The sequence below is a fragment of the Lagenorhynchus albirostris genome, chromosome 5 (assembly GCF_949774975.1).
Source record: "Lagenorhynchus albirostris chromosome 5, mLagAlb1.1, whole genome shotgun sequence".
Taxonomy (NCBI): domain Eukaryota; kingdom Metazoa; phylum Chordata; class Mammalia; order Artiodactyla; family Delphinidae; genus Lagenorhynchus; species Lagenorhynchus albirostris.
This window is the reverse complement of record NC_083099.1, coordinates 38,054,899-38,072,109: the sequence shown is the minus strand read 5'-3', so window position 1 is coordinate 38,072,109 and position 17,211 is coordinate 38,054,899. Positions and strand designations below refer to the sequence as shown.

Here is a 17,211-nt window from a genome sequence, read left to right as displayed (position 1 = left end):
ATAATTTAACTTTATTGTCTCCAAGTAGGCTTATCTCACTGCCACAAACTCAAGCCCTATAGTGTCCCAGCAAATTCTGAGGGATGAGTGTCCATTTCTGATGCTGCCCATTGCCAATCCTACCTCCCCTCCCAAATTCTGAGTGAGAACCCCAGCCTGCTGTAGCAGTTCCATAAAGCTGAGGGGTTGGCATTGATGCTAAGAGATAGGGTAGACAGTTAACTTTTGTGTGTGTGTGTGTGTGGTCAATTCTATTTTTTCTTTAATTGAAGTATGTTTTCATTATATTCTACTTAGCTGTATTTTTTTTAATGTTTGTAGTTTATAGTTTTAAAAATTGTGATTAGGAGGTAGGAGATCTTGAGTCTAAAACCAAGGAAACTGGATACTTTAACTTTACAGGGATTTATCCCTACTCCCAAATATAGATCTTCAAGTTTGCCTCATTTGAGTCCTTGGACTCAAGTAACAAGAAGTCAGCTTTATTATTTATTAATTATTGTGCTAAACATTTTACATGAATTCTCTTTTATTCCTTATACAGCCCATGAGGTTATTTATTATAAGGAAAAGTGATGCTAACCTGCTAAAGTTACCCCACATGGAGATAATGGGGCTAAGACTTGTTTCTGCGTTCCATGCTGCACGGTCTTTTTGATGTCAGTCCATTATAAGGGCCAAAGTTTCATATTAAAAATAGCTCCACTTAGAATCTGGAAGTTTCACAGACCGGACAGTGGTAAATCCAGCTTTAAGTCAGTTTATAAGCTTTCTGAAGTAATGTTTTTCTTCCATAACCATTTGATCTTTAAGGAAATGGGTACCCAGGGTCTTTGTAAATAGATTGAAAAACTTCCCCAAGGGGTGCTCTTTAATACAATTCCTTCATTTAACCTTGAAAAACAATATTTGAGATAGATAATTGTTGGGTTTTCTCCCCAGTGGCCATTTTCCTTTTTCCTAACAAAACCCCAATCTTGTTCAGGTATGGGTCATCACCTGCTTAATGGATTAGTCCCCTGCCCTAGGGAGTGACTGTTGGTTAGTTCACATCTTTCATAGTGATTCTGTACCCCTTGCCAGGGATTGGTTTAAGCATGGTCACCAGATGCAACCCAGGACAAAAGACAAAAATGGCAGTCAACTAGGAGGCTTTTGTAAGATTTACTAACTCTTGAAAGAAAAAATAAAAGGCACTAGATGAGGATCATCCCTTCCTACTTTTGGATGTCACAAATGGGATGTATTGTAGTACTTGGAGCCAGAGCAGTTATTTTGTAATCATGAGGGGAGAACCAAGAGAATCATACAGAATCCTGGGAGCTGTTGCACCTTTGAATTTAATCAGTGTTGGAATAACCTGTTCTGGATTTCCGTTATGAGAGATAAAGAATTCATTGTATTCATTATGATTTAAGACATCTTTATGTATTTTTACCACAACAAACTGATTACCTTGACCCTCTCCACAAGACTCTTCAGAGGAAGGTGTAACAGAGAAAAGCAAAGCTAAACGGATGTTCATTCCTTCAAAACAAAGCTCCAAATGAGGTCCTCTGTTTTCTGATTACAGAAAAATAGGAGCTGGTTAAGAGTGGAGTTAGTCTTTCAGTTTGAGGCAGTAAAAAGACAAGGGTTTCTGATATTCCTTAACAAGGGGCTGAGGAAAACTCTGTACCTTGCTAAGTTAAAGGAAGCTACTTTATATCCTGGAGCAGTGCCCTTTCAAGGAGGAATTCCCTGGGTTCTAGGAGCTAGTCAACAAATGTTTTCTAAATAGATGTGTACTCTTTCCTAGTAGGAACAAAAGATCACTCCAAAGAGGCTTGAATCTTCAAAGTAAACCCACTATTAGACAATCTCAGTGCTAACATTTTTCATCCCTACATCTTTTTCACCAACCATTTCTCAAAAGCAATTTGCTTTCTCTCCTGTCTTTCATGAAGACTGGGCTATCTGACCAACTACAGTGCTTGTCTTTATTCAGTCTTTAAATACCTCTTAGAAGCGGCCTTATTTTAAGTGAGGTTTGTCTTTGGTATGCATGTATACCACCCCTGGGAAGCCACGGGCGGGCAGTCTACTCTCTTGGGATTTCACATAACCTTTAAAAATTTCCAACAAGCGTTGGAATTTTTCATATTTGTAGTGTTCTTTTTAATTACTAATTTATATTAGAACAGCTTACTGATGATTCAATATAATTTCTATTATATTTACTACTTGTATTAGCTTCCTATTGCTGTTGTTACAATTACCCAACTTGTAGCTTAAGATAACACAAATGTATTATCTTAAAAAGTTCTGGAGGCCAGAATTCCTAAAGTCAAGGTGTCAGCAGGGCTGCGTTCCTTCTGGAGGCTCTAAGGGAGCATGTTTCCTTACCTTTTCTAGCTCCTAAAGGCCACCTGCCTTCTTTGGCTCATGGCCTCATCCTCCATCTTCACAGTCAGCACCATAGCATCTTCCAATCTCTCTTGACCTTCTGCCTCACTCTTACAAGAACTCTTGTGATTACATTGGGCATCCTAGGATAATCCAGAATCATCTCCCCATCTCAAGACCCTTAAACATGTCTGCAAAGCCTTGATGCCATATAACATATTCATAGGTTCCTGGGATTAGGACTTGGATATTTTGGGGACGTTATTCAGCCTACCCTACTACTACTTCTATTATTACTACCACTGGCTAAAATTTGATTGTATACCATGAGCCAGGCACTATGCTGCTTTACATTCTTTATCTCAGTTAGTCCACAAGCCACACACTAAGATTGTGTAACTTTCTCAGACAGGCTTGTGACTAAGCCACTGCTCTCCGATGACAGTAATTCACTGCAAAATTGAGTAACAATGATTCACAAAATCTGCATTCCTACTCCTATCCAGCACTGACTTATATATGCCTACAAGTTAATTATAAATGAGACCACAAACTTGTGTTTTTAGAAAATGTAGTCATATGGGTAGAAATTTACATTTAGAAGAAGTTCAGCTACATTTATGAGTGGTTGGAACTAAAGCTTGTAGTTACTGGGTTCAGTTGGCTTAGATCATTGAGAGTAATTCTCATTAGATTTATGGCTGCTACTCCTAAGTGGAACAGTTCATTGAACTCAGCTTAGAAATTATGATTTAAATCCTTAACCAAGATACTATGAAATGCAAACCTTCAAGGAGGACCTTTGTCAGAAAAATGTGGGTTAATGCCCCAAATCCATCACTGCTCCTCAAAAAAATTTATAAACTGATGGTTACACAAGAATTTCATATTAGCATTGAAGAGTCTTGCATTATCATATAGTTGAATAGCACCTGTTTAGTGTTCTCTTGCCACTCAGATCTGTTAGATGCAGTCCTTAATGTGCTGTGAAACACTGAAGGGCAGCTGATGTATGTGGACATAAGGCCCCACAAATGACAATTTGGCACCTAAAACTTGTTATTTTAGAAGGGTTAGAGGCTCTTGAACACTGGGTTGAGCCTCTTAGCTGATTTGATTAAGGCTATTTTAGGACTGGATATAATCGAGATAGACATAAAACTTGAATATAGAAATAGTCTAGCCCAGTGGTTTCCAGCCTGTTGGCTGTAAACTTTAGCAGCATATGGGAGTTATCGTAAGGAGCCCATTAATCCATGTGAGCACTAAACGTTGCCTGTAGACTAAATATATCCTACATATCAAACGTAGATACTGTTGTGATGTTAATATGAATTTGCTTTAAAAGATCACTGAATTCATAGAAGCTTTTGGTCATTTTTCATCTTATTAATTAGGTACTTAAGAACAATTAAGCCCATAAAATTCTGACCTCATCAAAGTGGGTGGGCATCTTTGCTCTGGTTTGGAGGATTTAGCAGTGTTCATGAAACACTTCTAACACACAAATCTTCCACATTCATCTAAGATTAAAGCCTTAAAAGAGATGCCATCTGAGAGTTCTATTCAGGCGTTAGTCTCCCAAAAAATATGCTGAAGAGTGAGTAAAGCAATAAAATAAGACCAACTAATAATGCTGATGAAACTCTTCGATAACATCTTTTTCTACCTATGATGATGATAGCTTATGAGTGAGGTAAGCAAGCTAAGGAAAAGTACTGTTTTATTTCTCTAACTTTCCTGCAATAAGAGTACCTAAGTCAATAAACTAGATGGGTCTGTTTTTAAAACGCAACACTATCATTTCTAAGGAAAATGTTTCTGGCTTTTTTTTTTTTTTTTTGATGTATACTTGATTTACAATGTCGTGCTAATTTCTGCTGTATAGCAAAGTGACTCAGTTACACACATGTACACATTCTTTTTTTATATCCTTTTCCATTATGGTTTATCCCAGGAGATTTGGTATAGTTCCCTGTGCTATACGGTAGGACCTTGTTTATGCATTCTAGATATAATAGTTTGCATCTACCAACCCCAAACTCCCAATCCATCCCTCTCCCTCTCCCTGCCCCACTCCCCCTTGGCAACCACAAGTATGTTTTCTGTGTCTCTGTTTGTTTTGTAGATAGGTTCATTTGTGTCATATTTTAGATTCCACATGTAAATGATATCATATGGTATTTGTCTTTCTTACTTCACTTGGTGTGATAATCTCTAGTTGCATCCATGTGGCTGCAAATGGCATTATTTCGTTCTTTTTTATGGCTAATATTCCATTGTATATATTTACCACATCTTCTTTATCCATTCATCTGTTGATGGACATTTAGGTTGTTTCCATGTATTGGCTATTGTGAATAATGCTGCTATGAACACAGGGGTGCACGTATCTTTTTGAATTAGAGTTTTGTCTGGACATATGCCCAGGAGTGGGACTGCTGGATCATATGGTAATTCTATTTTAGTTTTTTGAGGAGCCTCCATACTGCTTCTGGCTCTTAATTTGTAAATAAACGCTATTGATTTGTACAGCACTTTACAAAAATTTGCATTGTAGGGTCTCAAAGTTGTAACATTCTTATCATTTGTAGTCTTAAAAAACCAAAAAAAAAACCCCTACAAAGATGAGTAGACTAACCACATGAAACCTTCTTACCTTCCTTAAATAAAGGAGGGAAAAAAACCCTGATTTAAACTGACCATATAGGACTGTTTGGGTATTGAATATATTCTTAAAGTCATTTTCAGACCTAGTATAACAAAAATTCCTCCTCAAAGATCAGTATTTCAGGCCCTAATAATTATTTTTATATGTAAGCCATTTACTAAAAGAGGTTAATAGCAAAATGTGGAGTTGGGTTTTAGAATTTATAAATACAAAGGCCCAATATTTATTAACTTTGCACACATAAACCTTCCTGTCTACAGAATTGTATGACACTGGAATATCTTAGTTTGCAGACTCCCCCTGAAAATCTTAACCATAGTTTAAGAGTGAGTTGCAGCTTTCTGAAATGGTGTAAATTACAGCTGTGCCAGTAGGGAGATAGATTTACTGAATGCTTTTCAGTATGTTTTAAATCCATGGAACCATTACAAAATTTAGTCTGATTCCATAGTTCTTGTTTAGTTAGAACATACAATACTATACATGAATTTAAAAATCATTACACTGGAGAGAAAGTACTGTCAGAGAGGCTCACGTTTACCAGTTGGGTCACTTTAGGTTAGCTGAAAGCGGAGGTGCTTGAGAGCAGATGAGATTTTTACACTTCTTTTATTTCCTTCAGCACTTGTTGCAGGGGACAACCTGGTCATAGTTTCTACTACAGCACTTTGCTGAAATAAAACTTGTCCCATTCCCTCAAGCACTTACCTGCAAAATAAAATATTCACTATTCTCTTGTGACTTACGGTTGACTGCCAGATAATGTATTTTTTGCTGATTATCAGAGCACAAGTGTTTAGGCAGCAGTTTCTGGTTAGGTCTGTTCATTCAGTCATTCAATCACACATCCATTCAAGCAACCGACCAGCATTTACAGATCACCCACTACGTGTTGAACGCAGCTGTCTTAAATGGAACCAAAACCACAAGAAAAAGTTTTAAAGAATTACCAGAACTTTTATTTTTGCTCAGTTTTATTAGAAAAATAAATATGTCATAAAGCTTTTTTTTTTCTTTAGGGAGAAAAAAACGGAACAAGTCTCATAAAATCAAATAAGCAACGGTAAGGTATCTTAACTTGAAAAAGATTGGGAATCACTGGTTTACAAGTTACAATTGAATGAAAGGACAACTGTACCAGCCTCAGTTGGCTGCTTCATGCCAATGGCAGCAAACAACAAGATCTACTAGGGCAAAATAAATTACTGTGTGGAAGCCCTGGTAAGTGCTTAAACAGGCCGAGTCACTGAGACATCAGGATAGATAGATCTTGCTTTCAACAACACAGAAGTTCCTGAAGGGTTGTGTGTAAATGAAATAACCACAAACATACTAGGGGAGCTTGGTACCTGAAAGAATTCGTGGTGAATTCTTCTGTGAATAACCACTACTGCTTTTATAAATCCAGGTCCACTTGCTTTACTTAAGGCGAAGTACACCAAGCTGCTGCCTCTCTGAGCTGAGGCAGTGGCATGTTCACCTAACACTGCTCCTGCTGGGCCAGGGGCACAATTTCCAAGTCTGTGTTTCTGTGAAGTAGTGTAAGATACAGAGTTGGCCAGGGAACCCAGCTGCACCTGGCAGAGCAGGCGGAAGGGTGGGAGCTCCACCTTGAACAATATTTCCATGTCAACAAAGACTTCTTTTGAGGGTCTACTTTGTGCAAAGCACAGTAAAAAACCTGACCAATTCAGTTACAGACGTACTTCCTTTCTCTAAAACCTTCGGTCAGGGCCTAGGTCTGGAACCCTAAAATAAAGTAATACTTCTAATTCTCCAGACTGGCTTTAACCAAATTAGATACGCAACTCCTTCAAACTGGGGTGGGATGATAATGAAAGAGACTGAGTTTTCCAATGCTGAAGTTTAACACGAGAATCACATTTCAGAGAACTAGTTAATGAAAAATTTTGGTTGTGACAAACTTTTCAAATGGTTCCTTTTTTTTCTTTCTTACTTCCTCTAAACAGAACTCTGAGTTCTCGGGTAAACTCTGCAGAACAGTTAAAGTCATTGATGTTCTCTGGTTGGGTGACATATTTCAGTCCTGCTGATAGAAATAGAAATTTCTTTCCACCCACCAGAATGTCATGAACTTATCCTACAGCACAGCAGTGATGCTTTGCACAGGGATTAAATATGGTAGTACTAGTTCCACTCAGTTTTAATCTTTGTAAATAAACAGAATCCTCACTTTGCTCACAGCCTCCGTTTCATTTGGCCAAACTTCTACCAGGCTTAAGCCACATGTAATTAGTTAGGCTGTTCAGTTTCTTTATAAAAAATGCTTCCAATAACACTGCTGCCTATATGTACAGGTGTGAATGAAAAGAGTATGCAATCTGTAGTCTTTTCCACACTGAGTACACTAACAACAATTAGTAAATAATTAAATAATAAGTGGTCATTTTAAAACTTGTGTTTTTCCTTAAAAAAAAAATTTTCACTTTCTAGCAACTTAAAAAAAATGGGTCTTAAAAGTGCCCTATTAATGTCAATGCTGTTCCCCACTCTGGCCCACCCATCCAAAACCTGCTACAAATGCTGGATTGAGTTTATACAAATAATTTATCAGTACCAAGATTTTTCAAATGGAAACAGTGTTACTGACTTCTTCATACTGGATAACAAAATAAGGGTAACTCTGGTCATCATTGAAGATGACAAAAATCTGAGGCTCAAAGAAATTATCCACACAAGAGTCATACAGGTCACTGGTGACACTTCCGGGATTCACGGGAGGGGGCCTTCTCATGCCATGGCTGCCCATCGTGTATCTGCCAGTTAGCACTTTAGCCAGAAACATGAAATGGACTCCTTTGGAGGACTTCTTAGAAAAGTTATGCGAGTAGCTTGCCTTCTTTGCAAAATAACTGCCTTGTCCAAACATTGTAGCATGCTTGCCACAGACTCGAGGGTCAAAGTTGTGCTTGCAGATTCCATCTACCACATCCTGGGATGTTCCATGAAATAAATGTCTCTCATTTATTATTCTGTCACGGCCAAACATTTTCCTGTTCATATACTCCTTTTTCCTAAGGCAAAGAGTGGACAGGGAATTCAGAAAAATGAGTAGATCAGTTTAATAGGCATGATATAGTCATAAACTTCTTTTTATGGTTTCAATGGGGAGGAAATGTTAAAGTAGCTACCAAGGGCAAAATCTCATCAATAAACTTATCTTTTCCACTGCAGACAAGAAAAGCCCTTTCCCTTTTTTCTCCATCAACCATTTGTTCACCTGCTCTCTCTTCCATTTCAAATCTAGTTCTCACATCTTCTCAGGGTGACTTCCTTATCTAATTCCACCAACCTGAGAGTCTCTTAATTCTGAGGTTCCTCGAATCTACATGTATCCCCTCTGAATTACATTAATTTGTTGCTGACTTGAGAGGCAGCATAGTAAAGTGATTAAAAACAAGGCCTCTGGTGCTAGACTGCCTGGGTTCAAATTCCAGCACTGTATCATATTAGCTGTATGACCTGTGGCAAGTTACCAAACTTTTCTGTGACTCAGTTTCCTTTCTGTAAAATGCAGATTGTAATAATCTTTCTTGTAGGTCTGTTATGAGAATTATATGTGAGTTAAAATATATGAACAAATATGACATTAAGTTCTATGCAAGTTTCTACTATTATGTTCTGCATTTGTCATTAGCTACATCAAGAAAAGCTCTCAAACTTTTCATACTGCTGACTCACCTTTTATATTTCTCCCAAAGAAACTGGTTTTGGACTCTCAGTATTTGCAAAATTCTATATTTAAACTCAGGCACAGTCTTGTGAAAAAGATTATAAATGATTCGATAACTTTTGTCCTCTGCAGAAACAGGCACTTGGATGAAGTCCTGAGATGGATGCATATACACCCAAGTTTCAGGGTAAAAGTTTGCTGAGGTGACCCCATCTGGGCAGATGATTTGTGATGATGAGGTTGCTTCAAGAGGCGGAGGTGCCTGTGTGGGAACACCACCAAGTGTCCTAGAAGGGAGAGGGAGAACGTCAATGTACAACCTCAGCAGTAAGGTGCTCTACATCAAAACCTCCATCTCACATACAGTGCTCTACAGCAGTATCTAATATTATAATTTGAATAGCTTCAATGCTTGTTTAAAAAAACAACATAGAAAATGCTATCAACTAAAGAAAGAAAAACCTTAGAGCTAACACTGCCTGTATAGAGATAACCTATTATTAGCTTCCCCTGGCCTCCTCCTTGTGGAGAAAACTCTGGAATGTACTGCTGCAAGGCAAGCAAGCAAGTGCCAATTTATAAATATCTTTACTTTCTGAATCCTGGATTCCTCTTTTGCCTATATAGTTATGCTCCGTTTCAAGGGAGGAACAATTTATATACGTTCCTCAAACTTTGCTGTACTAAGCACAAAACGTATCATTGCTAGAGGTTGTGTACATGGGGAAGCATAGTGAGTGGAGGCAAAGTGAAGCAGGGCAAGAGGGAGCTTACAGGGAGATGACAGAAAATATTGAAAATAAAAAGCTTATACTTTGGTTTTTGTATAAAAACAAACAAATCATGGAGTAGGCATTGAAAGTTGGCATTTGCTTCAGTTTTAAATGTCACATATAACAACAAAACCATCAATACAATTCAAATGTTATAGCTTCAGATGTGCTTAAGAGGGAGCTAATTACTTTAAGCCCTAGACACTAGAATATCCTTGAACCTTAAATTCAGGTCTGTTACGTTGAAGGATGAGTTTAGACAAGCAGTTACTTATTCCTGCCTGATTAAATGATTTAAATCATTTTTCTTCGCCATTTTCAAAACAGAGCAAAACGGAAGAAGCAGAGAGAAAGATAATCCTGACCCTGAGACCCAGATTCAGGGCTGGGGTACTACTCCACTCATAAGCATACACTGGTCACGGGGAAGCCCTAAGTCTGCCAAATCATTAGGAAACTGAAATTTTCAGAAGAGCTTTGGGACACAGAGGTTACAACAATAGGTGAACATGCATCTAATCTCCAGGAGGATGTTTACCATCAGCCACCTTACACTAAGCACATACTGTGGACCAGGCACTTCACACCCAGTGTCACTACTCGTCATAACCCCACACAATGGCTTGGTTATTGGATACTTGGATACTGCTGTAGAGCACTTTTCAAATCAAGAAACTGCCAGCACAGCTAGTAAAGAACAGAGACAGCATATGAACCCAGGCCTATCTAGTTTCTAAGCACATACTCCTTGCATTTCCATATATTTCACAATTCACATGTACATATATTTTCTTCTTGTCTTCTTTTTTTATCTTTAAACAAGGCTTGAAAGTGATGGATGGATACCAGGATTGCAATTCAGGTCTGCCTGATTCCCACTACCATTGCCACTACCCCACAGCCTTTTGACTTCTAAGAGATGGCTTGCTATAGAGGTACAACCTGCCTCCTCTACCCCCCACCTCCTTCAAGTAGCTGCGCCTATGATTAATGTGCCTCAAAGTCCCTTTGTTAGACAGAGACAGAGTTCTGGGTGAATCCGGGGCTTGCAGAATCCCCCAGGTGCTTTTAAGTTCAGGAGCAGATCTAAAGGGGTGCCGTTTTCCCCAACCTTCATGACAGAGGGCACAACACTTCTTCTCTTCTGGAGCATTTTCACAAAGCCCTGACAGATTCCTCCAGAGCCTTCCTTCACTGGTACATTTTTTTGAAGAGAGGCCCCTACTGCTTTAATCAGACTCTGATAGGTCTGTAACTCCTTAAAAAGCCATCACCATTCTAGAGTAATGGTAGGAAACACAGACCATAAGCTGCTTATTTTTAGCTGTTCCCTCTATCCCTGCTCTGCAAAGTTCCTAGTATTGTTAGAGGTTGAAGTTACCAACAGAGGTTTCTGGATTGAAGGAGGAAGGTAAGATTCTCCCAACCACTGCCCAAAATAGGTTTTAGGCTGTCACAGCCATACTGAAAACGTGGCACTGACAATGGAAGAGACTGTTCCTTTTCCTTCTGCTAGCACTCCTGCCTAGAAATCAGTTTCACAAAATGAACGCTTCAAACGTCTCCTTTCCTTTTTCAGGGGACTGGGGGGGTCTATTATTTCCTTACACATGCTTGAAGATGAGCCTGTGTAAATAAATCCCATCTATCCTAAGACATTAAATCAGATTTTATGTATTTGGTTAAGCATCCATTCTTACCCATGGATGCTTACTTATAATAAGCCAACATCTTAATTGGGCTAAAACATAAAAATGTATACAGACATCTGTCTGATGGAACTCTACACTCTGGTTGCCATGGGTTAAAAATACATATTCTAAGCTTACAAATGTAGCTTTATTTTCCAAGAATGCTGAGTTTGTATTCAGCTCATGGATATTCCAATGACACACTGCGAGCTTCACACCTTAACCAGCCTTCTTTAGAGAGGCAAAGTCAAAGGCTACGGCACTTGTACTCAAGGGCCTCTGAAGAACAAATTTTCCTAATCCAAGGTCACCTTTTATCATTCTCCTTCCCTCCCCTGGCCATTCTGAAAGACGTTTCCTAACCTAACTTCAGTGATGAAGTAAAAATTAATTTTATCCTTTTTGGGGAGGAGTCAAAGAAATCCTCTCAGGCCTTCTCATGACCATGAGGTGATTGCACAGGGCAGATGTCCTTCCAGCTGAAATGGACTTCCAAACCTCTAAATCTGATATTTGTGTGCTTATGCAGCCTTAGCTCAAGTATTCTAAGAATATTAAAGAATAAGATCCTTTTTATCAGCCCTATTAAAAATCATCAAAGCACAGGAAAAAAATTTTAACTATGAGGAATGTTAGCTAATCTTGATTGTGGTAGCCATTTTACAACATATACATATATTAAGTCATTACGCTGTACATTTTCAACTTATACAGTGTTTTATGTCAATTATATATCAATAAAACTGGAAGGGGAAAAAAAGCAGGGAAACCCTCGTTTAAAAAGAGCCAAGCTTTTGCCGTAATTCATGAACTAAGCCCCTGCCTCACCCTCCACCTCCCTACTCCAGCATTCCCAATTCTTAGGCATCTCTGGTTCCCTGATAATTGTGGCCTTTTTGACACCTATGTTTTTCTTTGACCCTTTGTGTTTGCTAACACTTAAAAACAAAACTTTCTTCCTGGCTAAGATCACAGTCTCTCTAGAAATCTACTTCTGAAATCTGCTTTTTGCAATTAGTCTCCCTCCTCTTTCTGCCCTCTAGGCCAGCCCCAGACTCTAGGACAAACAGGAACTGAAGGCTGCATTTACCCATTCCACCCTGGTGAACTTGCTGCTTCTCTGCTCTTTTCCTCTTGAAATGTCTGCACTATCTCTTTGACTTGCTAAGCTCCTACTTTATACCTGATGATCACTGTTCCAGATAAGAAGACTAAACTAGGAAGTTTTAAAAAGAAAAGAGTGACTTTCTTTGTTCTCTTGTAAGCCTATGTTATAAATAGGAAGGCTATATCTGTGGCATTAATTCTACTACTGCTCATATTATTTTTACAGTTCATACTTTTACAAAACAAGCCTAAGTTTACAAAAAGGTGGGGGGAAGAGGGTATTCCGTAATTACTTAAGATGGAAACAAATCAACTTTCACTATTCTGTAAAACTCCCCCAACAATGCAGCACTTGAATGAGCATTCTTCCTCTCTCACAGAAGCTGCATCTCGCTTGATTGGCTCAGCATGCCAAGCTGCCGGTCTCACTAATGAGTTCTACTATCTCACTAGGAGGACAATATGTTCCTAACTACTGGACGCTGACACTATCTCCAGCTGTGCTAGTGAAATGGCATTTTTATTAGTTTCTAATAATAATAAAAAAAAACCTTACACTTGAACTAAGAAGAAAGCACATATTTACCTCAAGTCGATATATATATTTCTAAAATCTGCCTTATTAACAAATTGTTTTTGGGTACCTAGCATTTCAGGGATTTTTGTTTATATTTTGTTTTTAATGTTCCCGTTGCAATCTCAGAATTAGAATCATTAACACTCTGCCATAATGATCTGGGAAAAACACACTTTGGCCTTGGAATAAAAAACTACTAGTAAGAATACAAAAGAAGATTTTTACCTCAAAGATCAGCAGAAGAGACCAACCAATATCACCCTAGACCTCCCCAGTTCATAAAACCAAGTAAACCTAGTAGCATTTTAAAAGTCAAGCTCTAAATATGGTGTATCTGACTAGAGTAGATAATGATTTCCCTAGAGATACTACCTTTCAGACATGGCCTTGCTAATGGTAATGTGCCCCAGCTTTTGGGACCTATGGAGATGTGCCACTGGGCTCTCTGGAGAGGGAAAAGAAAAATGGCACTTGGGAAAATGGAAGGAGAGCTCACCTATAATTCAGAAGGATGAGTTCTGTCTTGACCTAAAAGTATGACAGGTAATTTTAGTGCATATTATAGGAAGATGGGGCTTACTGAGCAAATGAGAATGCAAATTATTTGAAAAGGTGAATTCTTCCCATGCAAATTCACTCAAGGAAGAAGAATGGAGAACACCACCTTGAGGGACTCTCTCTCTACTTGCCAAGGCAGTTTACCTGGGCTGGGAAACAGTCCCATAACATGGAACGGTATCTCAATCTTCCATGAAGGAGGCAAATGCAAACTCTGCCTTATTCCAGATACGGTATAAGTACTTTTAGCTGTGGAAAAATGTTAACTCTGCTTTTCAGTTCAAAAAATTCAATAGGATACTTACTCTTTTAGTGTTGGGTTTTAACTGCAGCTTATCTGAACTACATTTTTTGAAGAATTAAATCTAAAGATAACTCAGAATTTTATATTCTAGAGGTAATAAGTTAGTCTTTTACAGTCTTTTTCTCTTTGGCATTAAGTGTACATTTACATAAAATGGAAGCAAAGATGAGACTTTCTGCTGGACACTTACTGTAAATATGGAAGCAGTATAAAACAGGAACGGAAGAGGGGTCTCCTTTTTATTTCTCTCCTGAAGAATGAGTTGTGAAGAATGTAGTGGTTGTTCCACATCATAAATCGGACCTCTTTCAAACCCCGAGAGTTGGCTTCTTCAATCAATCGAATAACAGACTATGGAGCAGAAAACAGAAGGTAAAGAAAAAAAAAAGCAAGTTAAAAAAGCAATAAATGGTAAATAGTCACTATAAAATATGAAAAATGTTAATGTAACTAAAGGTAAAAATAGTTAACTTTGCTATTAACATCAGAAGTGTTTCAATAAAGTACAGTGAGTCAAATTACCTCCTGTTACATGTAGGAATTTTATTTTCTTTAAAGATTCAGAATAGAAAAATGCTTCCTGTTCAGAACATGGATTTCCACCTTATGAAACATGTGAAGGATTAGTCTATTCTATTTTGAGGCTATAAGAATGTCCTGGAGATTTTTTTTTTAATATTTCTTAAGGGATTTTTAGAACAGGATTAAAGATAGTAGTATATACAGTTCAAATAAACCAATTAAGTTCCAAACCCAAGAAACCTCTCTGAGGAAAAACACACGGACAGTCCAACTATTCTGAGGATACATTTTAAACAGCCTCTTATTCTCTTTGAAAGGTATTAGATCCTAGTGACTACTTAAGAGACAGAAATTTTAACTCAATATTGTGTTTTACACTAATTAACATACTAGGTCATTTTCTTTTGCTATTGCCTTAAAAGAAAACCTAAGGTAGATAAGTCAATTCTCCCTTTTTGTAATACTGGAAATGAACTTAATCAAATTGAAGAAGTCAGATCTTTGGAATGTGAAATTAATCTTTAAGTCCATTTCAGGGCATTTAAATGTGACTCAGAATTCTCACAGGCAAAATGAACCACCATCATTTTAAAACCTCGCTTTGTGATGGATGAACTATTCTTACCATCTCAGACTAAGGATGCATGTGCACATGTGATAGAATTTTAAATGACTGATCTGCCTGACCACAGTTCAGTAAACATTTTCAAGTACTTCTTCCAGGGGCTTAAGGGTGATTGTTTCCCCCTAGACTTCTAAACTGCTAATAGTGTAACACATGATCCAACCACCAGGAGCCAGATATAGCCAAAAGTTACACCAGTGCTCATCTCATTAAAATTACTCCAAAGGCGGCACTGAGTCTGAGTACTTACCACATTTAATACTTGGCTCCTATAGTATAAGATACTGGGAAGGGCTTCCCTGGTGGCGCAGTGGTTGAGAATCTGCCTGCTAATGCAGGGGACACGGGTTCGAGCCCTGGTCTGGGAAGATCCCACATGCCGCGGAGCAACTAGGCCCGTGAGCCATGGCCGCTGAGCCTGCGCGTCCAGAGCCTGTGCTCCGCAACAAGAGAGGCCACAACAGTGAGAGGCCTGCGCATCGCGATGAAGAGTAGCCCCCGCTTGCCTCAACTAGAGAAAGCCCTCGCACAGAAACGAAGACCCAACACAGCAAAAATAAATAAATTAATTAATAAACTCCTACCCCCTACATCTAAAAAAAAAGAAAGAAAGAAAGATACTGGGAAAAGCATTTTCTGATAATAGTGGTATTCTATTTATGGGTTACAGATTAATGGAAAGAAATATATTTTCAGAAAAATCAAGAGAGAATAGCGTTACTCATATCAACAAGACTCAATTTTACATCCATAAGTTCTTTGATCTGTGGTTCTGTCTAGTCATCGTTGAGAAGGAACAGTGAAAGACAAAAATTTAAACGCACTTTTGGAAAAAAGAACCTGTAAATACCTCAGGATACTCTCTCCATCCAAAGTGGTCCCTACAGAAGAACTTCCAGACTGTGTGGTAAATAGAGTTGACATTGCTAGAGGGTGGTGTGGACAGCCTTCGTAGTTGGTCAAATTCAGTTGTTTCATACACATTCATGGCGTTCAAGTCTGCCCAAAATTCTTGTCCTCTAAAAAGACCCAAGAAAAAAAATGAACTGTTAATAAATAATGGAAATATCTAAACATCTCATGTGATATTACAAATATCTAGTATAGCATACTGTAGAATTTTCAAAGCTTGTCTTGTTTGGAGTAAAAGGACATCATTCCTGGTTCTTTCCCCATTTCGTATATGCCTTAAGACCAAAACGTGCAAGCCATGGAGTAGGGATTGATTCTATCCCTTAACATCACTGGCCTAAACCAATCAACACAGTCCCACCCTCCCTACCACAGTGGGATGAGCCAAACCTGGTCTCAACCAATCAGGGAGTCAGCTCTAAGATGAAGCTGCCACAGAAAGCAGAGAGAGAAACGAACTTCTCTTTTTCAAGAGGCATCAGTTTTCGTAAGTCAACATAGGAATACACAATATTGTCTGATGAAAGACAGGAAAAATAAAATGACCCCAGATGAGGCAAGTACTGCTAATCTACCTACCCAACATTAATATTGTCCTTTATCCTGTGGGTAGAAAAAAAAGTTGACGAAACATGAGAAAAAATAGTTTGGATTACTGTAAAGTTCAGCTATGAGAATAGTTTCGTCATTCTGTTATCTGGTCTGCTGCCGCTTAATAAGAGAGGGTGTGTGTGTGTGTGTGTGTGTGTGTGTGTGTGTGTGTGTGTGTGTGTGTGTGTGTGTGTGTGTGTGTGTGTGTGTGTGTGTGTGTGTGTGTGTGTGTGTGTGTGTGTGTGTGTGTGTGTGTGTGTGTGTGTGTGTAGGTCCTGCTATATAAATCAGAATCACTTAAAAAATTATACAGGGTGGTCTAAAAAACGTGTTCCTTTTTTAATGGAACTTCATCTAGTGTTTGAAACATCTAAACCGTTAATGGCAAAATGTTCATTTTATTTTTCTCTCTCTTCATGTATATTTCAAAATTCCCCTAAGAAGACATAAAATAATAACATCACAGATATAAGCAGAGTGACTAAGCTTCCAAATACATTCTTCAACCACAGATTTCTAAATGACTGTCTATAACACACATCCAAATACTCCAGATCCAGTGGCACTCAGAACTGGCTCAGGTGAAATCCAGGTGTTTGGACGGATATTCCCAGTAATTAACATATTTCCTTTCAGTAAATCAAGATTTTGAAAAAGGTATTAATTTTGATCTATGGGTTTTGTTGGTTAGTATGATGCTCCAGACTGCTCTTCGAACATTTGTTTCAAGGACTGTTAATAAGTATTCTAGGCAAAAAGCATTCTGTGGTCAAAAGTTTGAAAAACTTGGTTACACAAAGT

At 38.3% G+C, this 17,211-nt stretch overlaps 1 protein-coding gene across 5 annotated transcripts in view; it reads right to left on the bottom strand.

Annotated features, from left to right (window-relative positions):
• Positions 1-5,992: 5,992 nt before the first annotated feature.
• Positions 5,993-17,211, bottom strand: part of TIPARP (TCDD inducible poly(ADP-ribose) polymerase) — a 31,458-nt gene continuing 20,239 nt past the window's right edge. For all 5 annotated transcript variants that reach the window (XM_060149883.1, XM_060149880.1, XM_060149881.1 and 2 more), the window contains exons 3-6: positions 15,758-15,926; positions 13,951-14,111; positions 8,759-9,037; positions 5,993-8,091 (exon numbers count right to left, since the gene is read on the bottom strand). In XM_060149883.1, coding sequence (XP_060005866.1) covers positions 7,644-8,091; positions 8,759-9,037; positions 13,951-14,111; positions 15,758-15,926 — 1,057 coding nt within the window. In that variant the 3' untranslated portion in view covers positions 5,993-7,643. The remainder of the gene's footprint in view (positions 8,092-8,758; positions 9,038-13,950; positions 14,112-15,757; positions 15,927-17,211) is intronic.